Genomic DNA, 27,239 nt, shown 5'->3' with positions numbered 1-27,239 from the left:
TCAGGGTGGGCTGGAGGCACAACAGAGGTCCGGTGATGCATGATAAGAACAATATTGCTTTATACTAAAACAATCTGAGAGCTTTCTACAGGCAATGAAAAGGAAGCACAAGAAATTCACCGTTTGTCTCATGGTAAAGCTGAGGGGTGCATGCCCATGACTGAGACATACCTGTGCACTGGCTTCTCCTGCACTATCTACACTGCTAACAACAAATTTATTTTCCAGCTGCACTCTCAGACACTTAATGTCACATATTATTGTGATACTTTTTCTGCTACTTTGTCTCACCCAATTCAAAATAAAGATGACCCTATACTATGTGTGTTATTTAGGAACTTGGCCGAATGCTTCAAGTACATTTGGGCCTCGATTTTCTTCATTCAGGTCTGTCCTTGATGGCTATCAGGTTACCATTGGACTACAGAGTAATTCAAGCAACTTCAATAGCAAATCACCTAATTTCTGTGTAATTGCTGTTTGTGTCATAGCATCAGGCAGTAACAAATAAATACATAATGGAATCCTGTGGCATCCTACCAGGCTGCCTACTGACAATCATACTCAGTACAATGGAAAATGTTCCTTATCTAATTTACTCTTTGGCTTAGAAGTTGGAAACAGTTCTAGTTTTCAAGTTCATGGCATTTACCAAGTAAATGACCTGCCACCGTGTACTAAACCAATAAATTAAAAGTAAAACGGCCAATTCTTTAATTTTGAACATCACAGTTTTTTCTTCCCACATAATATAGAGTTCTTTTCTATATTTTCAGCCAAATTTCATCTACAAAACCTGCCATCAGGAGTTCATGAGGATAGTATTTTACAATTCCTGAAGTGTAAATGCCCAAAATAACGTAAAACTGCTTTCAATGGAAGATATCAGGCATCTCTCAAGTCTCAGCAGTCATTAGAGAGACAGAACAGATTACCTGAAATAATTTAAAGAAGGGATGGTCAGTCAGTGTCTCTTGAATGTCTCAAGTACAGCATACAGCTCAAACACATTGCAGTTATCTCATTACCACCCCTGGGCTGTGCTGGCATGACCATTGCTGGATGACTGACCTATCCTACAGTGGGAAGGAGCCAAGCCTTTGGGTGCCGGCATGGATATTGTCAAACCATTTGTTTAAAATACTCCTCAAGGGAATTTGGCAACTATTGTCTTCTCCACTTACAAAGTACTCCAAGAGCTTCTCACTCATGTATCTCTGAAGTACGAGGTGCAAGTTTCATGGATTTCAGGCACACAAAGATCATAATACGCAATTCAGTAATCTGGAATACTGGTTGCCTTGCACTTGAGTAGATTAGCAGACTTCATAGGGTTCTCTGCTGCCCTTGATAATTTTTCCACATGCACTCCAGTGCAGCTCCTTCCTGTGCCCACGGGTTTGCTGAAGGTGATGTTGAACTCTGAATAAATTCATTTCAATGTAATTGTGTTACACTTTACAAAGGACTGCAGTTAAAGAAAGCTGGTGAACACCTCTATCATCACTAGCCTGGTCTAATTTTATTCTGATGGGCTGAATTATTTCTGGTCAAGGAACAAGTTGCCCTGAAGAATTTCCTCGGACAAAGAACACTACCTCGGGACATGGAAGGCAAAGAGAAAAAAATCAGTACAAAGATTAGAAAATTTGAGGTTGTAGCTCAATGCCAAAGTCTGAGATTTCAAGTGCCACAGGGCTAGAACAACAGACACAACATATGAACTTACCTATAACAGATAACTTGGCTGATGCAATTATTTCCCTGGAAGCAAAGGTCACCTCTCCTGAATGATGTGGTTGAGCTTTTCTCAGAATAAGTTTGTATTTGTTTCCATCTGCTTGTACCTCCCAGTCCTCATCTGATTGGATCTCCATGTCATTAATATACCAGGTAACTTCATTAATTGGCACAGCTTCACTTAGAACACAGCTAAATGTAGCTTTCTCCCCTGGAGAGACTTCCACATCAGTGAGAGGCTGCAAGATCTTCAGGCGCCATCCTATGGATGAAAATAATTAGACCCTCAATTAAACAACAAAACAGGTAAAACAGGTAAATTAAACAACAAAAACAGGTAAAAGATGCTGTGAATATTTGTGTTGAATCTCTGGACAGCCAGGTCCCAGAGACCAAGGAGATCATTAAAAGGGAGGTTGTGTATATCACTAGAACAGATGATATCACTGGGGTCTGAAACTTCACAAAACTTTCAGGAGAAAAAAATCAACTAAGCAATGTCTTTCTTTTCCAAGTAGCAGAAAAATACAGTGGAGTTACTTAAGGGAACTTGCAGGGCTTTTCACTATCTGAATTCACAAATCTGAAATGGCTGCTTTTGTCTGTTCTCCTTACTGAACGATTTGTGAATGCTGCCATGAAAATGTGGAGAAGTGCATTACTTGCCCGTAGGATCCTATATCTCTATGACATCCGTATTTGCAAGGCATGACTCACCATTTGAATTACGCTATGAACATACCTCAATTCCCTACAAAGTACAGCAGGAATCTAGGACAAACGGATTTATTGAATTCACAGATTTGCCTACAGTTACCCAAGGTGATTCATGCTCCCGATGTCTCGATGCAAGTGGAGAACGCATAAGGCAGCAGTGCAGAGAAAATTGGGTTTGTTAAGAGTTGTAAAGAAATCAGGTGGCTCCTCACAACTAGCTTGAATGAATGGATTGAGCAACCACAGCCTGATAAGACTACACCTGGCACCTTACATGACATTTTGTACCCTTCCAGAGCATCTTACCAATGATAGGACATGTGGCAAGAAGAAACCATGCTAAGGATGGCTGTTCTTGTAGTTAGAAAGGGATTCTGATCAGTTTAAGAGCATAAAATACTAGGATACAGAGATAATATTGTTGCTGATATAACTCATCTCTGAAGCTCTGATTTAAATACAAACACAACTCAACTCAGCAGAAAAATGACAATTGTAAGACAGTAAGACAGTCATTTGCTGTTAACTGCCAGCTGATGCTGCTTATACCTATGTCATGGCATACAGAACAACGAAAAAAAAAAGGACATTTTAAAAATATCATCCATCTATTGTGTGGGAAGAAAAGTCAGATAAAAAGAAAGCAGCTTATGCCTTTCCTCTGTGCCCTTCATAATATGTTCATGGTTAATTTGCCCTGTCCAACTAGAAGTTTAAGCCTCCCCATGCAACACTTGCTTCAGTTACCTTTCACTGTCAGGAAGGCTGAGGTCACGGCGTCGCTGCACATGAAAGTCACCCTGCAGCTGTCCTGGAGAGTCAGGTTCTTGAGCAGCAGCAGATGCCTGCGCCCATTTTCAAAATAAACCATCTCAGTGTTTTCTGTAGTTTTGGCAGGCTCATCATCAATCAGCCAGTTGTAATCACAGCACTCGGGCTTGGAAAGGTAGCATTCAAACAGGGCTTCTCCTCCTTCCACTGCTTCTACATTTTCCAGGCCCTGGACAATGCTGTTCTTGGCTAGCAAGGAAAGAAACCAAAGGGTATTAGTGGGCTGCTATGCACAGCTGAACATCAACAAGCCTTGGAGTACCAGATGACTCCCACTCCTGAAAAGCTGATGGAAAGCACAGCGATGTGATAAAGTGTGCTTGAAGGCTTAGCAGTTATTTTCAACCAGGCTGTAACATAAAAATATATTTAAAAACATTTTAATGGTTTAAAAATAATGATGAACCCCTAGGACCACTAGCATTTTATTTAAACTTCCTCCAGAAGCCCGACTTCTGTTTTTGCAAATAAAGAAAAAATGTTGGTGTCCTTCTGTCTCACAACAGGCACAGTTCCCCCAGATCTCCCAGGCAGTATGGTCATCTCCAGAGCTGGGGAGATGTGAACCAACTGGCAGCTCACGATGCAGCCTTTCTGCCATGCAAAGCAAGCACAAGAGAATATTACGGCTGGCAAAGCTGTAGTGACTGTCATCGGAGTTAACAACACGTTTTGCAAGTCTGCTCCTTGGAAGCATGCAAAGAATTAAAATCTATATTAACAGTATTTTGAAGAGCAAATTTGTGAATTATTATAAAAGCTCTATGATAATGTATTAGCTTTATTTTCTCATGCATGTGTGGTTAATTGTGCACTCAGAAACATGCCTATACCTACACACCCCACTTGCCTGCATAGTCGCTGCATGCATCGGTTGGTATTTGCACAAAAGCAGCCAGCCTGATGCAAAATTAAGCATGGGCTGGTGCTTGCAAATATAATTTCTGTTAGACCAACTACATGGACAAATTATATGCACAGCAGTGGGAACCCACAGTTAGGTATATACAGTTTACACAGATACCATACAACAGTCATGTTGTCATATCAATTATGATCCATAATATAAACCAATGACCTGAGACATTCCTGGTTAGGATCTCTATAGCTATTACCTAGAATTGATCTAAACAAAGTAAAAAATAATGACAAATTATTTACTCAAAAAAAAATAAAATCATGAATAACTGAAACAGTTCTGTATTTTATGATATTTTTACTTATGGAGGACAATGAGGGTTTTGTAAATCCTTAGCAAAAGTATGATTTTGTTAGAATAGAGCCAAGCTGTTTCTGTGTGTATTTTTGGAGCGCTACTTTTCCTAACTATGAAAAACAGATAATTGTAGATCCTACCTCTACCTCCTCTGGGATATTTTTATATTACATTCATTAATATCTTTTTAAATCCCTAAAATGCAAAGTGCTTATCAATGTAGAAAATACTATAGTTAATAATATGCTGCTGTTCTATACTCACAGCTCTGATTAGGCAAAAAGGCATAATTTTGCCTAACAAAACATGATAATTCAGAAATCAAATCAGAACCCCTGTCCTTGCTGATTGAACTAATTCACCCGGGGACTGAAAATAAGAATTCCATATGCAAACAGCAGAAAAAAAATTAAAAGACATCAACAGAAAATCATAAACCTATTATTAACCTTTTTATTTGCTGATTCTCAGGGAAAAAATCCCTTACAAATGCTGATTACAAGTGAGGAGGTATTTCCCAACTAATTGGTATTTGAGGCAGGTAAAATACCATGATAACTTAGCCATTAAAAAAAAAATCACACCTTTTATTAGCTACTAGTTTTAGAGCATACTGTGTGTAAAAATCACTCCCTAACAGGAGAAAGTATTCTTATTATTGCTTTGGGCCAACATTATGTCTGTGGGTCCACAATAAATCAGCAGGACATATCCCATTGCACTGATGTTTCAGCCAGATCTGGTTCCTTGTTGAAGGGGTGTGATGCGTAAGTGGTGTAATGAGTGAGCATTAATTAGAACTAAGCTCTAGTGAAATGCTGCAGCTTCATATTCAATTCCCATTAACTCCCGACTACTTTTATTTTAACTACTTTTAACTTCTAATTATCAGCAATGGAGTGAACACCAAAGAGAGGGTTCTAATGTGTCACTTATTGCGAGATGCTGCCATGATTTTTCCACCTTTTATTGGGAAGCCATGATAGTCTTCCTCTTTGGCTGGAAGACCTCACCTTGAACATCAAGTGCAGCCATCACTTTAGTGCCTTCAGCTTCACAAGAATAGATGCCACTGTCTTCTGGTACCGTAGGTTTAATTATTAGCATGCTTACATTCCAGTCCTGATCGATAATCACTCGCTGCCCATCTGCATGTATTTCCTGATCATTTTTCTTCCATATGGCGTGCACTGGCCTAGAGTACTGGCATATGAACTCTGCTGTGCCATCTTCATCAACAGTTATATCCTGCATGGGACTGACCACTTCAATGGTTGGATCTGTCAACCAACACGTCAGGAAGGACATGCATTAGTGCATCCTCATGGAAACAGCAACTTAGAGACTTCTGTCAAGCACAGAGCCCATGGGAAGCAAGCAGAGTGAAGGTGCAAGCAGGAAGCTGGCTGGGCACACTGGGCATTAGCAGTTTAGTCTGTGTTTGTATCAGCATCAAGCAGGACCGAAGCAAAAGTGGCACGTTATAATACAACTATCATGCTGGAGCATGGGCCACCGACAATTAAGGCCAGCACTTTAATAGCTCTGAATATGAACCTCTGTACAGAATATCTGCTGGGAGTCCCTCTAGGCTTAGTTTTCCTCCCAGCATGGTTGAGACACCATCTAGACTAGGAAGCAGGGAGCGTGAACCACTTCTGCTTCCCAGAACGTGCCAGGAGTGCAGGTGTGAGACAGGAGAGCTGTGGATGGGATGCTGAGAGTGGTTCCCTGGGATGTGCAACCTCACAGCCACAAGAAAATGCCATGGGAGGCTCCTTCTGTATGAGCAGACAGCAACCACTCATTGAAAAAAAGTCCAGTGCTCAAATGTAGATATTCATTCCTGTCCTGTGCTGGTGATGGTAATGTGTCAGATGCCTTTGGAAGTATGGGGAGCGAAGTTCCAGGTCAGTTGTAACAAAAAAGGGCACTTCACAGGAGAGAGGTACTTGATATTTTGATTAGCTATGTGTTCCTCTGTAGAAGAGACATAATTTGGGTAAAAATAATATGCTGTTTCCTTTACAGTAGGTGATCTAGAGACTCAGCTGTGTGAACCAACTGAATTCTCACCTGCCAACAACTGAAATCTCAAATTGCGAGCCCCCAGAATTCTGGGAGCAGCGGGATAGGCAGCTCCTCTGAAGATGGTGAGATCCATGAGGTTGTTTGAAACAATTGGTGTCTTTCTTTTGAAAGGCTATTTCTGCTTCTTGAAAGGCAGCTTCAGGACAGTAAATAAATCTAACCTCAAAATACTGTGAGCTTCCAAAGCAGCCCAGGAGTGTCTCCTGAGATGTCGAATTGGACCACCTGCATACAACTGCAAAATATATACTGAAAAGAAAAATCTCAATGGAGTCTGAAAAGTGTCCCTGCAATATCCTTCTCAGCAGAACCACATCACCTCCTTAAAATCTTGGTAGGGCTACTGATACTACAAGGGGACATAAAAAGATGGCACTCAGAGAAAGCTAAAAAATTTCAAATTCTAGCCAGTTCACAAACTGGCTAGAATAAACTACACTGTATCTCTGCCTGGAATGCTCCTCTTAAAACTGGTGCATTGGGTGGAGGACTTGGGATGTTACTGACAGACCTTGGGAAGCAAAGACAATTTTATTAATGTCTCTTAGAAACTTGTTGCAAGTCTCGCGCCTGCTCTCTAAGTCTCCCTCTACCAGTCCGTGTGTCTGTCTGTGTGTGTATGGAGAGGAAGATCAATGGAAGATCCTGGAGATGTTTTGCTACACCAGGACTGAAGAAGCAAGAAGGTAGCTTTGCAACCAGGGTAGTACACTACCATCCCATCTCATAAGATGCAGGCGTGCTCCTTGTAGCAAATGTCACCTGTGGTCTTGAAGAAGGAAGGTGTCCTGGTTCCACTGCCCCATCACACTGTCCCACTGCTGGGATAAGATCTTGGTGGCCCTATTTGCCTTTGCAGAGCAGCAGGAAGCTCCTTGAGCCTTAGGAGCCAAAGAGTTGCACTGGGGTCTGTAGTTCTCACTCTGCCCAAGGGGGTCAGAAGGCTGCAGATCTTTCAAACTTGTCCCGTTTTCCACATTCCCCTATATGAAGATGTTGTCATGCTGGGGGGTTGAATGAATGCAGTTCTAGGGCAGTGATACCGTGAAGGTTGAAGAACCTGCCCTAAGATCTCACTTATTATAAAATATCTCCAGTTATAAGCATGTCTTACATGATGAGAATGGGACATGTGGAACGGAGAGAAAAACAACTTGTTACTTGATGAAGAACAAACCATGGATAGCTAGATAGATTGAAATATGCCTAATTTGAAGAAAGATCCATTTCTAAATCTCTGGCCAAAATAAAATGCAGGAAAGTGGCTTTTAGTACAAGCACAGTTGGAATTTTACTAGTTTTTACTTTCCTGTTAAATCAAATGTTCCTGAGCACAGTGCAATTGGGGTGTATTTTAAATACTTCTCTCATCCTAATCCAATGATAGCCATAGACTACTGTGATTCATGTTCACATCTTGCCTTAATGGAAGCACAAAATATCCACACACGTGTGTAGTAGCATGAGCTGTGGGGTTGGATGAGATGATCTCCAGAGGTCCCAATATCAACAATTCTGTGAAATTAAAAGTTCTCAGGATCCCTTTATCTGGCTGAGTAGAATACCTCATGATGCATTTATTTCTAGTTTATGCTTTATGCCCAGTGGAGTTCTTTGCCTAGAGAGCCTGGAACCAAATTCTGTGTCAGGAAACATGAAACTCAACAGTCATACACATGGACACAGGATTTGTGGGTTTTACACATCGTTTCGATGCTAGATGACTGCGATATTAGTAAAAATTAATTGGTATTTTATCTCTGCATAGAGTTACATTTTCTGAATGTACAAGGGACACATTAGATAGAGGAGAAATCAATCGCTGATTCAATTTCATATTGTGGTTCATTCCTGTTATGGTGAATAGTCTGGGGGTAGATTTTAATATACAATGCTTATCCCTTCATATCAATATATCTTATATATTTATATATATAAATCCCTTTTCCAAACAATGAATAAGTGTTACTTTTTTTTTTCTGACAAATAACAAATTTTCCCAATGGCTATAAAGGGGCTGGATGGGAAGCAGCTTGCTTTACCATGAAGTCTGGAGCTCAGTGTTATTTGCAGTTTGTGGCTACCCTTACCAAATGAGAAAAATATTCTTTCAACAGACAAGGTTTTGGTAGTACAGTGATGACCATTAGTTTTCTGGCAATCAAGAAATGAGGCTCTCTTTGTCTCTGGGTTACTGCAATGCCATATACCATTTGGTTTCCAGAATGAGCTCTGAAGCCATTGGCATATAAGCACAAGATCTTGTCTCAAGAATATGCTGAGCTCAGTACCAGTAACCCAGCTATGGAGCAGCACAGTGATCAAGTCTGGGAATTTCCAGCCACACATTTTTTTTGTGGTATTATAAAAAAAAGGTTGAAGAGAGATAAAAAATCAGGCACAGTGGTGAAAACACAGTTTCTTCTCCTATGTATGTTCAGCTCCATTGAGAAGTCCAGTGAAAGCAGTAGCCCTGCCACCCTTCTTCACATGAACCATTCAAAAAGTTGAAAAAGTTGATGTGCTCGTACCTACAAGACTTCTGGAGTGAGCGTGGGTGACTTGGAGAAGCGAAGAGCTGTGGGATTATCATGCCACAGAAGAATCGTGGAGAGATTTAGTAAGGGTAGCCAGGAAGGCAGAAGCACTAGTGCACTGAGCAGTTCCAGAGATGGCCATCTTTGTCTATCTAACAACGAAATACCTTTGACTAATAATTTAGCGGAAGATATAAGAGACCCAGCTCTGAAGGTGACAGTGCCTGAGTCGTGGCACGCCACATCATTTAGGGTTAAAGTGTGGATTATCCCATCCTGCTCAGAGATTTCAGTCACAAAGTTGTTGTGAAGGGGAGATCCGTCGAGCCACCACTGTACATTCTTCACGCCCGGGTGTGAGAGCTCGCAGGTGAACGTGGCCGACTCACCCACAAAGACGTCTGTGTTCTTTAAACCAGAAACTATGACTGCTTCTTCTTCTGCATAACAGAGCAAGAGAAGGTGCCAAAGGAAAACACAAGCGTAAACATACACAAGTTCCTTCTTGCAGAATTAATCTAAGCAACAGTGCAAGTTGTCCAGGAGAACTGAATTTGTAATGCTGTTCCAGGGAATAAAAAAGAGTTTAAATTTCTTTAAGGGACTGAGAAAACGCCTTCCATCCTTCACCCACTTGCAAGGCAGTGTGTGTCTGCAAAAACTGTTTCACTGAAAGGACACCATTCCATTACTAGTTCCTGGCTGTCCTGTGTGTTGTAGCCATCCGCACTGACATTTGTATGCAGTGCAAGGTGGACAGTAAGCTTAAAAGTTAAACAGGATATTTATGTTCAGTATAGTAAAAAAGTTATACAAGTATCAACAATGATAGAAGCCATAATGAATAATAATGTGAATTTCAGTATTTTTCATAACAGTTACTCCAAGCAAATGTTTTTAAGCAGTACCACTGGTGCACAGTACAGTCACTACCTTGAATTACGCTATTTTATACACATTAGTCCAACCCCAGCCTGAATGTAAATGTTTATGTCTTCACTGAAATCAGGGAAGAAATGAACGGAGTTTCAACTGTTTGCATCTGTGACAAGTTTGGGCAGTTACTGCCAAAGATTTTTGTAAGAAATTCAGGCAGCAAAATCAGAGGGTTCCCACCAAGTTTTGTCTTACCTTGCACGTACACAGAACCTGTGGTGATCTCATATCCCGTGCTGCAGGTATAATCCCCGCAGTCATCAGCCTCCACGCCGTGGATGATCAGCTCGGCAATGCTGCCTTTCAGCTTCATCTCATACTTGTCGCTGGGCTGAATGACGACCCCTCCTTTTCTCCACTCAACGGGGGCGCCTGGCTTGGAGATCTCACAGTGCAATACAGCTGTTCCCCCTTCTTCAGACTCCACATTTTTCAGTTCTTCATTAAACAGCACGGGTAGTACTACGGTGGAGAAGCATCCACAACAGTAACAGCGGTCAGGGGTGAGTGACTTGCACGCTCCTTTCTCCAGCTTGGCATTCCCCATCTTTCTGAACCACAATTTGCCAGTTGGGAATGCCAAGCCCAGAGCAGGATGTTCGAGTTGTGCCTTAGCAGACATTCATGACGCTGCTGGTGTGAAGATGACCACTGCTGCCCCATAAAGGATTGGCAGAGGTCATGGGTTGTAGAAGGGACTTCACGTGTGCATAACAATAATTTCCAGTGTAAACAATTAGAGGTACAAAATTACCAGTAACAGCAATTTGGACGTTGAATCACTGAAACCACGCACTGAGCAAAATGCTGGTTATGGGGGCTAAGCTCAGGACCTAGAAGCATGATCTTGTTGTCTGAATTAAAATACACAGCGTTCAGTATAAAATTAATAAAAATATGAAATCCAGTAGCTAGGAATAGCTACTAGAATTTTGTCTTTTCACTAGAAAAAGACAAAGAGCCACAGATCTTGGGCTGCTTGAGCACAACTAAATACAAATGGCTTCATTTAAAAAGGGCCTGGTTTAGGTATAGTGAAATACTATACCTAAATACTATACCTAGTGAAATAGTCCTGTCTTTTATTGCCAGGACTATCAGAAGGCAAGTTTTTTTTCTCTTGTATGTACTCTCCATTAACAGCAGCTGCAGTTTTGCTCTCAACTTCCACAGTAAGATCAAAATTGCAACTGAGAATTGGGTTTAGAAGATACTATATTCTTCTTTAAAGAGCAGACTGAGGATCAAACCCATTCCTATAGTTGAAATTCATAGATAACGGAGTGCTAACAGCAATTCAGAGACTAAACTTAGATTTGAACCCTACAGAAGGCAACCACAGCTGTAAATTCTCTGACATCAGGCAAGGCTTCTCCTACCTTTGACTTGCAATGATGCAGTGGTCTGTTGATCCCCCGAGTCGCACGTGTAATCCCCAGCATCCTGAGCCTCAGCATCGTAGATGAAGAGCTCAGCACATGTCCCCTCTTGCCGGATCTCGTACTTGTCGTTTGAGTGCAGCACGGTATTTCCTTTCCTCCACTCCACAGGTGCGTTGGGCTTGGTCAGCTCACAGTGCAGCACAGCTGTGCGCCCTTCCTCCACCTCCTCATTTTTCAGCCAGTGTTTGAAAAGCACAGGTAGGGCTTGAAAGGGAGAACAGTGCAAAGGGAACAAACAGGCAAAATGAAAATATAAAATATAGAATATAAAATATAAAATATAGGAATGTTTTGTTTTTAAGGTATGGGTAAGAACTGGAATGGTAGCACCATTCATGAATTTCATGTACAATTTTGTCTGTGTTTACCTGCAGAGGGTTGTCTAGTTCTGAACCAGACAGAGGAGGTGGAGAAGGAGGAAGAGGAGATAAACAGTAGGAAAAAAATCAGTTCTACAGGAGTTGCATTTTTTCCCCATATTCTAAAGTTTATTTTCTCTCTCTTTTTTTTTTTTTTTTTGTGCAAAAAAAATTCCCACCTAACTTCAATATTCATTTTTGAAGCCCCGAAAATGACCACCCCTTCATTGTGAAAGGTTGCTTGTTTTTATCCTAGTCTTCCTAATAAAATATAAATATATATATACAAATTTCTTTTGATGCAGCTTGTACTTGTTGCCCCTCATCTGTTTACTGGGTATCCCGAGAAAAGTCTGTCTCTCTCTTCTCTATAGACCCCCATTAGGTAGTTGCATACAGCAATGAGATCCCTCTTTTCTCTTTTCTTTTCTCCAAGCTGAACAAAATCATTTGCCCCTGCTTTTCCTTATACTTAGAATTATTAAGCTTGGAAAATACCTTCAAGACCATCTGGTCCAACCATCACCCAGTACCAATATCACCCCACTAAATCATGTCCCTAAGTGCCATGTCCAACCTTTCCTTGAACATCCCCAGGGACGGTGACGCCAACACCTCCCTGGGCAACCTGTCCCAATGCCTGACTGCTCTTTCTGAGAAGAAATGTCTCCTCATTTCCAACCTGAAACTCCCCTGGCACAAGTTGAGGCCATTCCCTCTAGTCCTACTTCATGTTCTCCAGTCCCCCTGCTGCACTTGCTCCAGCACCTCAGTGTCTTTCTTCTACTGGTGAGCTTCAAGAAAGAGAATGTACTCCTCCAGCTGTGGTCTCGCAACTGCTGAGCAAAGAGAAAATCATACCTTTAACTTCTAGCTTGGCTGTGGTCTTCCCATCAGCTGTGTGGCAGCTGTATTCTCCTGAGTCCTCACGGTTCAAATCGTGAATGAGCAGCGTGTGCACATTCCCCTCCCGCTTGATGCTGCACTTCTGGCTGGAGTGGATCACAGACGTGCCTTTCTTCCACTCCACGGGGATGTCGGGCTTGGACACCTCGCAGCACAGTTGAGCCGTGCTGCCCTCCTGCAGCTCCAAATTGTGCAGGGCCTTTACAAAGGTGACTGGAGCAACTGTGGGGAAGACGGTACAGACACTGCTGCAAATGGGGAATCCGGCACTGCCCCAGATCAGAACTGAGTGCCCAGAGTTGTACTTTGAACATGATAAAAGGGGAACAAACAAGATAAGTATTGACAGCCAACCTTTCAAAATCATTCTATAGAATTTAATGAAAGGTTTATCAGAGCAAATTTCTGAAAACATCCTGAGCAGGAAATTAATTCAGAGAATATTCTTGACTTTCTTCAGCATTGATTATGACATATCTTAGATGCTTGTTTCAGGATAAGTTGGGTGGTCCTCAGAGGATGTCTGCTTTGCTCTACAGACTGTGAAAAGGTCTAAAATGACTAGCTCAGATATGCATGTCTAAATCTTTAATGCCTAAATTATTTTAGCTGAATCTTCCGAGATTTCCAGAGACCCTTGCTCCCACATACACACCACCAGAAACTAAGGCAATATCAGCAGTGCTTACCAGTAGCTCCTAAACCTTTCTTCCTGGAAGGAAGCTGCTCACCTTTGACAGTTAGCTGTGCTCCTGAGGTATGCTGCCCAACTTTGAAACTGATAGGCCCGCAGTCTTCTAGTGTCACCTTTCTCAGGATCAAAGTGTGACGTGTCCCTTGGACTCTGATCTCATTCATTTCATTGGATTGCAAGGGAACATCTCCCAGGAACCACTGAGCATCCTGGGTTGTTTCTCGCGACAGCCTGCATTCAAACACTGCATCTTCTCCTTCATATGAAGTGACGTCCTTCAGCATCTCCACTATGGTTGCTGCTGGTTCTTTATGAAAAGGTCAACAGAGTTTGATATCTATTTTCAAGTGAAGCCTCCTATTTTCCTAGGTTAAACATTTTGTTACGCTCGTTCTTGACAGTACTGTATTATTTGAAAGAACTAATGGCCCCAAGGCACTAGACACTACATGTATGGGCATACATAGTGTGATACGTTACTCTTACATATACATTATATATGCATTTATGTGTGCATATGTATTATGTACATACATGTGATAGTCTAAAAAGTATGCATGCAATACTATATTGTGTATATAAATAATAGACACACATTTTTATATGCAATATATGTATTGTGAAAACATTGTAAACAGATTTTAGTAGGTGATGTTAACATTAAACCATTGACTAAAGACCCATTTCTGATTCCCCTGAAATAACTTTGAAATCCCTCTGGGCACAGGGCAATGTCTAACTGTCAAATTACTTAATCATGTGCCACTGCCATAGCAACAATCTCCGTACCACATTTTCCTATGTCCAGCCCTACCTTTCATGTGCACAACTGCGGTGGTTTGCTGGTCCCCTGTATCGCACATGTATTCCCCAGCATCAGCTTCCCTCAAGTTGCGAATCGTTAGCTCAGCCACAGACCCAGACTGGCGCATCTTGTACTTGTCACTTGGTCGCAGCACTGTCCCAGCCTTCTTCCACTGCACAGTGGCATTTGGTTTTGAGATTTCACAACTCAAAGTGACGGTGCCACCTTCTTCAGCTTGCTGGTTCTGGAGTTGTTGCGTGAAGATTACTGGTAAAGCTAAACCAAGAGAAATCAGAGGAAAAGATTGCTTCATTGATAACTGTGTCACTAAGTCTTGCATTTAGTGAAACTGTAGGACCATTCCAAACTTGATTAAAACTCAAAGTTTTTAAAAACCAAACAAGGAATGCACATTCTGACAACCTCTGGAAATATGTTCCACAGGAGTGGCCACAGATATGGGCTCTTGAGCATCTAAGTGCATGTAACTCCAAATGGGTACACTAAAGCCACAACTCAAAATCCTATGCTTGATATCTAAGCTCCTGGGTGTTTACGAGGGTGCACAGAAAAATAACATTCCACAATGCTTCTCATTTGAAAGCTGGACCCAGAAAAGAAATGAAAGTTTGATGTCTCTGCATTGAAATGTAACAGTGATGGGTCAAGACAGAGTTTTGGTAGGTTGATTTACAATCTGCCATGTGTAGAACTTTTGTTTCACAAATCTAGTTGCCTAGAAGAATGTTGGTGGCTCCATGAATAATGCTGAACTGGGATTTATAAGGGAAGGAGATGGGGTTATAGAAATAACAATGACTAAATAGCTTGAGTTAAGGTTTTTGTACAAGGGCATTTGAAGTGAAGGCATCCCACTATGCAGCTAACTCCTGCAGCCCTATGACTCTTTGGAGCCAAGACAGAAATATGGAGTGCAGAGAAATAATGTCTTGACAAACAAGTTTTGTGAAGACCTAACAAGTTTTGTTAGACCCAACTCTGTGTCTAACAACCCTTTCAGTAAAGAAGTTTTTCCTAGTACCCAACCTAAACCTCCCCTGGCACAACTAACTTTTGCTTTATCTCATACTTGTTGCTGGCCTGGAGCAAGACTGACCCTTTTTTCCACTTCACTGGTGCACTGTATTTGGAGAACTCTGCATCAGGGGTAACTGTAGAACCTTCCTCAGCTTCCTGATTTTGGAGTTTTTTTTATCAAAGAGTGCTGGAATGGCTGGGACTACACACAGAGACACAAAGGCCAGCCACCATCACAGAATGTCCTTACAGTACAGATATTCTGGCATCACTGGATCCTGAATTTAGTGTGACAGCAAGCATGCCCTTCATGGGAAACACATCCTCAAAAGATATTTCAAAAGATGATATTTCAAAAAAACTTCCAGTCTCCTTTTTATTTCAGTTGATCTTCTGTCTCACAAAAAGACCCATTAACACTCTACTCGTAGCAGGGTGGATTTTGTTCTCTCTCTTTTTTCTTTTTCTTTTTTTTTTTTTTAGTGGGCATAGTGGCACATTACACCTATTTTTAAGACCCTAAGCATTAACCATATTTAGGTGCCCTGATTTCCCTGATTCCCTGATTTTCACCTGGAATTGAGTGCCCAGGTAAGTATGAGCACTTTGATTCTTGAGCACCATTTGTCCAGGTGGGAATACAAAGGACAGAGGTGCCTGAGAATCAGAAAGGTGTCATGCTAATTTTAGTTCCTACCTTGGTTTTCTGAGTGACAAAAAAGAAGGCCTCGGGTCTAGACTTGTGGAAGCAGTTACTAAGCTTGGAACTACCAGACTTAACTTCTGAAAGCAAAAGGACTCAGATGCTTTACATCAGTAAAGCAGATCTGAAATCAAGGACAGTGTAGCCTTCTTGCAAGTACTCAGCCAAGAAAGTGGAAAAAACTTCTTGTCTTAAAACAAAACAACCTACCTTTAACAGTTAAGGTTGCCGTTGTTTGCTCGTTTCCATTATCACATGTGTATTTGCCTGAGTCTTCTGGTTTTAAGTGATAAATCTTTAAAGTATGGATTGTTCCCTCTTGCCTGATTTCATATTTGGAGCTTGAGGAAATCACCTGGGCACCCTTTTTCCACTGCACTGCAACATTAGGCTGGGAGACCTCACAGTGGAAGGTGGCAGTTTCTTCTTCCTGCAATTCTGTGCTGTGTAATTTCTCCTTAAAGACTGGAGGTGGCACTGAAATTACAAATGCAGTAAAGGAACTTACAGTTTTATTTATTTTGTTTCTCTACAATTGTAAATTTACAGCTGAACAGTAAAGTATTAAAATATACTTTAACTTCTGTATAATATTCTGGGACATTAAAACAAGTGAATGGATTTCTGATGAAACCCACTCAGAAATATTTTGTGAAGTTACTGGAAGCACGGATCACAAACTTCAGAGATGCTTTGGTCAGTTCAGATGGGATGGGAACTTTGATCAGACCAACAGTTTCAAATAGGAAAGGAGAAAAATGTTTGACTGAGAATTTACTGAAAATAGTGTTTAGAGAAAGAAACACAGTCAGCTTCAGGACCCCGGAACTGGTGGTTTCTCCACCTTGGTTCCATAGTGGTTACACCACAGAAGAGCACATTAGTACATCATGTGCACTTGGAATCACAAGCACCCTATTAACATGTGCTAACAAGAAGTGAACAGTGGCCTTAAATTTCCTATTAGCATACACAAAAACAAATCATCACCTGTTCTCACCAATCTTGTTTCTTCAGCACATCACAGGGCGCCTTACCTTTTACTGTGAGCTCTGCTGTAGACACGTGTGGTCCCACTCGGAAAGCGATAGTGCCAATGTCCTGCTCTGTCACCTTCCTTAACGTCAGCTTGTGGATCTTTCCCTTTTCCACCGAGATCTCATTCATTTCGTTATTTTGCAGAGCAACATCCTGTAGCTTCCATTCAACATCCCTTGCATTCTCATGAGAAACCTGGCACTGAAAGGTGACATCATCCCCTTCGAATACCACCATGTCCTTTAGGCCACTCACAATGGTCACGTCAGGCTCTGCAAACAGCCCAGTCAGTAGTCAACACAGGAAAAACATGGATCAAATCACAGAATCAGAGAATAATACAGGCTGGAGGGGACATCTGGCACTCATCTGGTCCAATCAGAGCCAACTCACAGGAGATTGCTCAGAGCCTTGTCCAGCTGACCTCTAAATACCTCCAAGGACAAAGATATCAGAACCTCTTAAATTACCTTTCAAACTCTGCTGTTTGACTGCTTTCAGTGTATGTGGCAATATCTCTCAGTTAGTGGTTTTATTGCTTGCTCTGTCTCAGAGATGCACTGCATATTGATTTTTGTAATTATGTTTGAGACTGTAATTGGGTGAATAAGGCTTGAATGCCAGATTCCAAATTCAGGATTTTGAAATTTGTTACATTTGCACTTAGATATCTTCACAGAATAGCATTAAAAAGTGATCCCTCTGCTGTCTTTTTGCAAACAGAAATACTCTGTGCTGGTGCTTCATACTGGCTGGGTATCTGGATGGCATGGTGCTCTCAGCATGGCTTATTGGGTTAGTGGGAGCACAGGACATTTGTGCTTTGGTTTGCTTGAGTCCTGTTTCTAGGACAGTGGGACAACTGTAGATATGTGCAGAGATCACACACACACAGTTGGCAATACCTTGCTTGTACCCTGAACCTGATGGAGAATACTGAAAGAGAAGCAGTGCAGTCTCCATCTGAGCAGATACAGCACATATTTATACAACTGAAGTCACTCTGCACAAAAAATGGTGCAGCTGGGCATAGCAGGCAGAGTATCTATAATATGGATGAGCCTGTAGGGTGGTTGTTCCAGACTAGTGGTCCAACTTGAATGCAAGCTCTATCTGCAATGACATCAAGGCCAGATGCAGCTGCCATGTGACTGGAAGCTAAGGATGGATGAACCATCTGTTCACTCACATGCACATGATGTCAACAAAATATTTCAAACCCTGAATCAAAAATTTCAGCTGCCTTATCTTCTCCTGCCCACCAAGTGAATCTTTGCTTCTGTACATTCTTACAACATAAGATTTTATATTACTTCATGATGCCCTTCCTGCACTCTGTGTGCATTTATCACAATAATATCAACTATGTTGTAAAATCCTAGCATCTTAAAGTGAAAATCCCCTTGCCCCAGGAAATGTCTCTTGCCTTTCACAGTCAGTTTTGCAGAGGTCGTCTCGTCTCCAGCCTTGCAGGAATATTCGCCAGCATCACTGGGCTCCAGGTGGTGAACACGCAGCTCACGGACGGTGCCGTGCTGCCACATTTCGTACTTGGAACTCGAGTGAAGCAGGACTCCATCTTTCCTCCACTCCACTTCTGCTTTGCTTATGGAAATCTCACAGCGCAGCTTGGCTGTTCCTCCCACTTCCACTTCTTCATTCTTCAGCTGCTGCCTCAGCTGGGGTTTGATGGCTGCAAAGTGCAAAAGACAATTAACACATGAACATTGTCTTCAATGTACAAATGAATGCTCAGGTCTGGACAACTCAGCACAAGTCACCCAGGGTCTGAAGCTGCAGAACAAATTTGCATTATGTGGTTATATGATTATTATAACATTTTTTTATTTATTATTTTTTTTAATTCTGTATATCCAGAGAAGGAGAAGCTCAGAAAATTGCATATAAAGCAAGCACGGGACTCACAGCTGAGGCAGGAGCTGCTTCCTGGGTCAGATCCAGCCCACAGGATATAGCTTGAAACGTTGTGGCTTAAATCAAAGCCACAAGTTCCACCTAACGGTCAGAGACAACCACAAACACTTCACAGATGACAATTAATCACAGACATTACTCCTGGTTTGTTTAAACACGGTGTTCTCAGGATCTTCATGGAAGGACATTACAAAAATTGAAAGCAGTAGATGTTTTAAAATGCTCTTAGTAAATGTCCTACAATTAGATATTGATCCAAGTGAACAAGCAATAAATGCTAAGTGCCAGAAATAAAGATCTATTAGAATTTCAACACCCCCATGATGCAGAGTTTTACCACTATCCACAGAATGGACCAAGGCACTGTGCTTTACAGGCTTAAATAGCCATTCTACAAATCCTGTCTCATACGATCATCTTTTCTGTATTCTGGTTTATGACTGGGCACCTCCTAAACCTTTTGTCTTTATCTTACTTTTTTGGGGGGGCTTATTGACCAACAAATAACAGAATACCATCTACACAATTCCACAAATCCCTTTGAACTTCTGTTCCACTGGGATGCAATGCTAACCATTCACTCTGAGGACTGCTGTGCTCTGCTGGTCTCCTGTATCACATGTATAATCAGAGGCATCTTCTGGTTCTACATTATGGATCACCAGTTCAGCTGTGCAACCACTTAATTTAATTTCATATTTGGCGCATGAGAAGAGCTCCATGGTGCCTTTCCTCCACTCCACAGTCGCATTTTCCTTTGTCAGCTCACACTGGAATTTCACTGCAGTTCCTTCTTCAACCTCCTTGTCCTTAAGCTCCCTTTTGAAAAGAACTGGTAGGGCTAAAGAAAAAAGAAAACAACAAGAATAGAAGCTTTTATTCAAGACAGAGTTAAGTCCTGAACAGCATAGATAGATGGACCTTGGGGAAACAAGATACTGTTTGCAACTGCTATATTCCTAGGCAGGATCCATGTTTTCTAATATGCCTGGAGCTGGTAGTAGATCTTTCTGCATCAGAAGCAGCCATCTGCACTTATAACATTTCTTTTCTTTGCTCCTTGACTCAAATCCTTCCCAGGGTTAAACTCCTTGAATGGATTTATCCTTCAGTTGAACTCGCAAAGAGCTCAGGAGTAAATCAGTTGAAAACTCCGTGGACAGCCTTGACAGATCAGGAAGGTCATTGTAAATCTGATTCCAGGATTTGGAAGAAAATCTTTTTTGAAATACTTAAACCACATATCATGTGAAATGTCCAGAAGTTATGCTAAAACATTATTCTTTCTTTAATTTCTCTCCAGCTGTAAAGCCAAAAAGTATTTCTTCTTAGAACCCAAGACTTAAATGCAGCACTGGAAGAACAAAGTATCATCCTTTTCCATTCTTGAAAATGAAAATATTTATAAAGAAAAAAGAACATGTAGTTCAAAATCATCACGTTCAGAATGCTGCCTTGTGTTAGATGCAATCTACTGCTTTTTGAGTCAGCTCATACCACATACCTTTCACATTTAAAGATGCCTTTGTTTCCTGATCCCCAGTATCACAGCTGTATTCTCCTGTATCTTCTAATTTGAGATTATGTATTAAGAGCTCTACCAGGCATTCCCTTTGTCTCATTTCATACTTCTGGCTGGGCTGCAGCACCACTCCTCCTTTCTTCCATTCCACTGAGGCATTGGGTTTTGATAGCTCACAGCAGAAAGTAGCTGTACTTCCTTCCTCTGATTCCTTATTTTGAAGGGGTTGCTTAAATGTGACAGGTAGTGCTGCAAAATTTGAGAGGGAAATGTTTTAAGAGTGTTTGAGTCCCAAAAGGATCCAATCCTACCATCATTCTGCAGAAACAGCCTGTTCTAACGATTCCACAATCATTGGCCTGCAGCTCTCGTTCTTGGTAGCACCTTTCTTGAAGTATTATATGAACCAAGATCTGAGGACAAATGGTGAAGGTAGAAAAAGAGTGGTCCCCGGAACAGCCTGGTGTGCTGCCTGAAGTAGTCAGACTTTCCTGTGGATGTCTCTCTGTGCCAGCTAGGGATCTTTTATTCAAAAACCACCAAGACACAGTGGGACATGCTCTTTCCTACATGAACCCTTGTTCCTCAATAAAGGCCTGAGAGTTTGCAATATTGAGCTAAGAATATTCCTTCCTCCCCAACACACCCCAAATAAAACTTCTAGCAACATATAAAAGATTAAGTTAGCATTTAAAACACAAGAAGAGGCAGTGCATTAAGAGATGACATTAAAGCGATAAATGGAAGAAGGAATACAGATTTCAGGCTATATCTTGCTCAGAATGGTAGAAGGAGCTGAAGAAAACAGATGTGGCTGCAGGTGTTTGCACTCAGTTTGTACCTGAGGCTGGAAGCCTCAAGTAATAATACAGCACATTCATGTTAAAAAAAAATATTTATCCACCAGTTGTTGCATCTCTTATCAGCTCAATCAGGCATTACTCCCAGTTATGCATCTCTCATGCCTAGTGAAGCAATCAACAACCAAAAGAATCAGCCTGCCTAGCTTAGCTTCTGTTACCTGTTTCCCAAATTCCCATGCTTCCTGCACTCATAGGGCAGAGGGGTTCATCACATTTTGACATCACAACACCTTTAAATTGCTTTGATGATGACAAATCACTCCAGATACTGAAAGCAGAACCTTTCTACCCTGACTAAGGGTCAGACTCAAGTAGAATAGGTAAACTGGCACGGACCAGCAGCAAAACAAATAAATATCCTTACAGAATACTAAGAGATGCTCCTTTCACTTCATCTCTATTGAGCCAAGGGTCAGTACTCTGCCTACCATGTACGGTTACTGCAGCTGTTGTCTGCTGATGTCCAGAGTCGCAGGTATACTCTCCTGAATCATCCAGTTCTAAGTCATAAATGACCAGTTCAGCAGTGGAGCCCTGCTGCTTCATTTCATATTTCAAACCAGGGTAGAGAGTAATATCGCCTCTCCTCCACTCCACTGGAGCCTTGGATTTGGTAAGCTCACACCTCAGTGTTGCCATACCACCTTCTTCTGCCTCGGTATTCTGAAGCTCTTGTTTAAAAAGTGCTGGTAGGGCTATAAAATAGAAACATAACTTACAACATACTGCAGTTGGGGTTTGGGAAAGAGAAAGTAGAAAGAAAATGGAAACACCAAAAGAGCTTATATGCAGATGGCTCTAAATCTCAATGCTGTAGATTTAAAGTACAAAGCTATTTCCCCATGGGAGGTAATAGGAATATCTGCAGAACAAGAAGAAATTGATTTCAAGAAGTTACATTTGCCAAAAAAGGTATACTAACTTAATCCAATCCATGACTGAAAAATAGCAGAATATGTTTCCCACTATAAAAATAGCCAACATGTTGTTCTGATTGCTGAAGATGTGTCCTGAAGACCAGCAGGACTTCTAAAAGTTCAGATTCCCTTTTAGGGCAGGCCACTTGTAGGAGAGATATTACAACTACCCTGAAAGTAAGAGACTGAGAAAATGCACTTAGCTCTGCACTGCAATTCCCGTTTTCTACCTGCTCACTCTGTCAGGCTGCATGGACCATGCTATTACACACCTTACTTATGAATCATAGCCAAGTCTTCTCCAAGAGCCAAGTGACAATAAAACACAGCTTTTGTATCCAGGAAAAAAAAAATATTTATATACATATATTTATATATATATGGAGTGTTTGTTTGTTTTACCATTGACTGTCAAAGTGGCTGTTGTCTGCTGATCTCCACACACACATGTATAATCTCCAGTGTCCTCTACATCCAGCTCATGGATAATCAGCTTTGCAACAACACCATCTTGTCTCATTTTATATTTGCTGCTTGCTTTGAGCACCTCCTGCCCTTTCTTCCACTCCACCACAGCAGGTTTAGTCAGCTCACAGTGCAGCGTAGCTGTCCCACTTTCTTCAGCTTCTAGGTCCTTCAGGTCTGTTTTGAATTCTGGAGGCAGTGCTGGAGAGTAAAAAGAATTACCACATATGGAATGAATATTACTAAAAAAAAACCACTGAAGTCCATTGGGAAAGGATGCGTGGTGCATTACTAAACCCTGATCCAGGCCAGTGGAACACAATGGGAAAATCTCCCCCAGCTTCCCTGGACACTGCATCAGGGCAAGGACAGTGAGAAGAACCAGCGCAGAGGAGGAGGAGAAATACCAACAGGAAACTATTTTCCATATTCCAACAGTAGGAAGAAGCACATAAGCTACCTCCAAAGGAGCACAAAAGCCCAAGCAAACAGAGAGGGAGTGGGAAGAGGACACAGCAACAGAGACTTGGGTAGCTCTAAGGTCTGGAGAACCTTAGTCCCAAGGACTACTTTACCATGCACTGTTAAGGCAGCTGTAGTGGTCTCATCTCCACACACACAGGTATAATCTCCAGCATCATTCAAATCTAAATCATGAACTACCAGCTCCAAGACACAGCCTTCCTGGCTCATGCTGTACTTGTTGCCTGAGGTGAGGATGCGATGGCCCTTTTTCCACTGGACAGGGGCAGATGGCTTGCTGAGCTCACAGTGCAAAGTGGCCGTTCCACCTTCTACTGCTTCCTTGTTGGACAGTTCCTCTTGGAAAAATGGAGGCACAGCTGAAGGATGCAGGTTAAACATATTACAAACTGAGGATATCTCCTGGGGTGGGTGGGAGTAGAAAGTGACAGGGTACGGTTGTGAAGGTTATGGAGGGGCAGAGCATCAGCAACAAAGAGAGGAAAGAGAAAGGAAAACATCCTACTGGGAATATATACCTTAATCATTTTGGTTTGTGCTGGCTTCCTACTAGCAGAATTGCACTGTCATCAAGAGATTTACACCTGCTTTCTACCAGTTTCCATATAAGAACCAAGATCATCATCTGTGAGCTCCTTAGTTCACACATGTGATAGTGTCTTTCACAAAATTCAAGCCTTTGTAATGTATTTTCCTTCTTACAGAGCAGTTCCATGGAGCTCTAATTGTTGGCACAACTCCTTCCTCATCATTGTTCCTTCTTCCTTGAGGTGCCCTTGAAAAGATTCAGCCAGGGCTCACAGATGCTTCTTGACCCCAGAGAAAATCTCCAAATGCTGAATCCCAAGCCTGTACTCCTGCCTCAGAGCATACTTTCCCCATTTGCTTAATTCTAGTAACCACTGCAAGTTATGTCCTTGAAATTAATTTTGTGAACTTCACATATGTGGTTCTATTAACTAGGAGAGATAACAGGATATTCCACCTCTTGGACACAAGGTTGGATATCTCAGATCTTAAATTTAATGGCTCACCCCACAGTTGTGAAGCTAAATTAAAACATCCTACTTAGAAAACCAGATTCATAGTGCTAACCTATCTCTGTGCATTAGGACAGCTGTTAGGGGCACAAAACCCAATATAAACATACCTCAGCACAGAAGAAATAACTAACACAGCCTTATTCTGGATACTGCCTATTATACCCTACATTCAAATGCTAGGCATTGAGAAAGGAAAGGGAAAGAAAAAGCAGAATTGTGTTTTAGGAAACAAGGGCAGGAAAGGAAAGATAAAAGAACAGTGGTTTTATATGCTAGGAAAGGAATACCAGAAGGGAAAGATAAAAGGACAGCAGGTTTGTGATCGAGGAAAGGAAAAGACAAAAGGATGACAGAGAAGAGTATAGAGTAGTATTTTCTAATCAAAGGTCACCAAAGACAGGCAAGAGGATAGCAGAGGATAAACATTTCTAGTTAGGAAATAGGGGGTCAGGATAGTTTTACCCTGTACTGTTAAGACAGCTGTGGTCTGGTGCTCTCCGCACACACAGGTGTAGTCTCCTGCATCTTCCTCAGCTATTTCATGAATCACCAGCTCTGCCCGGGTCCCTTCCTGCCTCATTTTGTATTTCTTGCTCATTTTGAGAATCCTCTGGTCCTTCTGCCACTCCACTGGAGCAGCCTTGGTGAGCTCGCAGTGCAGGGTGACATCTCCACCTTCTTCTGCTTCCTTGTTCTTTAGCTCTTCCTTAAAGAGTGGTGGCAGAGCTGAAGGATGCAACACGGACAAATGGTCATCAGAAAACCAGAACTGAAAGACTAATTTTTTTTCCATGCTTTGGATTATTTCCCTTTACACCTCCCTTTTTCAGCCTATTCTAAACTTTAGCTATAGCCTAGTTCAGAAATCCTGAAAGCATCCTTCTTCAGGCAGAGTAAGTTATCCTTACTATAGATAAGAGATCTTATCTAATCTTATCTATAACAGTCAATGACCTGACTGTTGTTTGTCATGGTGAAAAAACAATACTGAAAGTGTCAACAGCACTCACGAGTAACACTACTGGGTGCAGTATGTGGAGGCTAGTAGAAGAATGTTGTCATTTTCTGTTTTGTTTTTATTGAAAATTTATAGCCCCATCTCCATGAAAGCAGCCAGAGTTCAAAAGAAAACTGCTTTTAGTTTTAAATTGAAATTTGAAGGGTCATTACACATAAATGGAGAATTTCAAGTTCTCACTAATCCTCGTTTTGAAAATTGAAAACCAAAGATTGAAAAAACTTCAGGAAAACAAATTCTTTTCATTTACCCACAAATGTGCCTCATGCACAACTACTGTTAGCTGTGCAGTATACAAAGAGCACTTCCAGAACATGTCAGAAACATCCATCATTCAGGAAAGCTCAGTGAAGAATCAGGAGTTTTTGGAAAAAGCTGTAGGGGACAGAACTGGATCTGTGATAGATTAACTTCCTCAAAGACAAGGGCTGTTACTCCATTAAAATAGATACTCATTAAGGACAAGAGAGCTGAATATCAGGCAATGAGATTATTAAGATAACACAAGGATGTATTTCTGTATTGGTCTGTTGGAAGCTAGTAGGATAAAGAAGGGGATAACTGCTGATAACCTGTCTGTGTTACTGTGTTTTTTTGGTCCCTAACTGTCAAAGTAGTCCTTACTCTGCTGATCCCCACACAGAAGTGCAGACCCCTGCATCCTTCAAACCTAGGTCGGGGTACTGACTCTGAACTCTTATCTCTTTCTGCATGCCTTAAAGATTGAGGTACTCTTCCTTCCACTGCCCAGGAGCAGTGGTGGCCAGATCACACAGCAGCAAGATTTCTCCTTCTGTTTCCTCATCCTTCACTTCTCTGAGCAGTTCTGTAGAGCAGGGGGCCTGACAGACCCCTGTCTGCATGTTTTGGAAAAGACTGAAGGTGGCTGAAATGAACTGTGGGGGTGAGGGGCAAAAGAGCTGGAAAATGTAAATATGTAAGAAAAGGGATCCTGAACAGAAAGAAAAATCTCTTTCTCCTTTTAAAGGGAAGCAAATTTGACCCCAAAATTTGCCCTATTTTTTTCTCAGAAAGAAAAAACAAAACCAAACACAAGACAAGTTACTGATCCACGTCAGAAATAGTTGAATTTCAGAATGATGACTATATAATGCTATTTATTAATTTTAGTAATGACTTTTTACCATGAACTGTTAAGGTTGCTGTTGTCTTCTGGTCACCACAAACACAGGTGTAATCGCCAGCATCTTTTACATCTAGGTCATGAATGACCAACTCAGCAGTGGTGCCATGCTGACTCATTTGATATTTGTCACTTGCTTTTAGCACTTTGGACCCTATTTTCCACTGCACTGGAGCTTCTTTGCTTAATTCACAATGCAGAGAGACTGATGCTCCTTCCAAGACTTCTTCATTTTTGAGTTCTTCCTTGAAAACCACTGGCAAGGCTGGGAATGGAAAGTCAATAGACAATGTATTTAAACTAAGACCTCTGCATTTGTGATCAGCATAATGAATTATTAATTCAAGTTTAAATCTGTCCAAGTCAGATACTTTAGCTGTTGGGGTTACCACTACAATGACCTGGAAAACTAAATCCACCAGTGACAGAGAGAAAAGAAGTGCTCAGCTGAAAGGCCAAAGTGCAGTACATCAAAGGATGGATTCAAAATGCAACTTAAAGAACATACGACACAGTTACCCTCCATGGGAACAGAACATCTCAGTCTAACAGGATCATTTTCTAGGCACTGTGACCTTAAATATGCAGCATAGCCATTAGTCTGCAAGATGAAATAGTCATTTCCTCAGCTTCCTTTTCAGGAATATCCGATAAAATTAAGAGGCCAGAACAAAAAGTTCTAATTTTCCAAATGCAAATTAATTCCTAGGAAAAAGCCTAAAGCTGAGAGGTGAACACTTCATACAGCAGCAGGATGCTGCAAAGAAACAAATAATGGACACTCATCTGCAAGATG

The 27,239-nt window shown here is 41.4% G+C and overlaps 1 protein-coding gene across 13 annotated transcripts in view; it reads right to left on the bottom strand.

Annotated features, from left to right (window-relative positions):
* Nucleotides 1-27,239, bottom strand: part of OBSCN (obscurin, cytoskeletal calmodulin and titin-interacting RhoGEF) — a 185,601-nt gene that overhangs the window by 71,076 nt on the left and 87,286 nt on the right. For 7 of the 13 annotated variants that reach the window (XM_082754701.1, XM_082754706.1, XM_082754710.1 and 4 more), the window contains 19 exons: nucleotides 26,445-26,708; nucleotides 24,744-25,007; nucleotides 23,331-23,597; nucleotides 22,693-22,956; nucleotides 21,802-22,068; nucleotides 20,493-20,759; nucleotides 19,563-19,829; nucleotides 18,480-18,746; nucleotides 17,053-17,325; nucleotides 16,226-16,492; nucleotides 14,284-14,550; nucleotides 13,507-13,776; nucleotides 12,731-12,997; nucleotides 11,448-11,714; nucleotides 10,264-10,530; nucleotides 9,300-9,572; nucleotides 5,518-5,784; nucleotides 3,205-3,477; nucleotides 1,730-2,002 (listed from right to left, as the gene is read on the bottom strand). In XM_082754701.1, coding sequence (XP_082610827.1) covers nucleotides 1,730-2,002; nucleotides 3,205-3,477; nucleotides 5,518-5,784; nucleotides 9,300-9,572; nucleotides 10,264-10,530; nucleotides 11,448-11,714; nucleotides 12,731-12,997; nucleotides 13,507-13,776; nucleotides 14,284-14,550; nucleotides 16,226-16,492; nucleotides 17,053-17,325; nucleotides 18,480-18,746; nucleotides 19,563-19,829; nucleotides 20,493-20,759; nucleotides 21,802-22,068; nucleotides 22,693-22,956; nucleotides 23,331-23,597; nucleotides 24,744-25,007; nucleotides 26,445-26,708 — 5,091 coding nt within the window. The remainder of the gene's footprint in view (nucleotides 1-1,729; nucleotides 2,003-3,204; nucleotides 3,478-5,517; nucleotides 5,785-9,299; nucleotides 9,573-10,263; nucleotides 10,531-11,447; nucleotides 11,715-12,730; nucleotides 12,998-13,506; nucleotides 13,777-14,283; nucleotides 14,551-16,225; nucleotides 16,493-17,052; nucleotides 17,326-18,479; nucleotides 18,747-19,562; nucleotides 19,830-20,492; nucleotides 20,760-21,801; nucleotides 22,069-22,692; nucleotides 22,957-23,330; nucleotides 23,598-24,743; nucleotides 25,008-26,444; nucleotides 26,709-27,239) is intronic. The other 6 variants (XM_082754703.1, XM_082754704.1, XM_082754707.1 and 3 more) reach the window with 5 other exon arrangements.

Source organism: Aythya marila, assembly GCF_965140915.1.
Source record: "Aythya marila genome assembly, chromosome: 2".
NCBI lineage: Eukaryota > Metazoa > Chordata > Aves > Anseriformes > Anatidae > Aythya > Aythya marila.
Note: the sequence above shows the minus strand (reverse complement) of the source record. Positions and strands in the feature narration are given on the sequence as shown.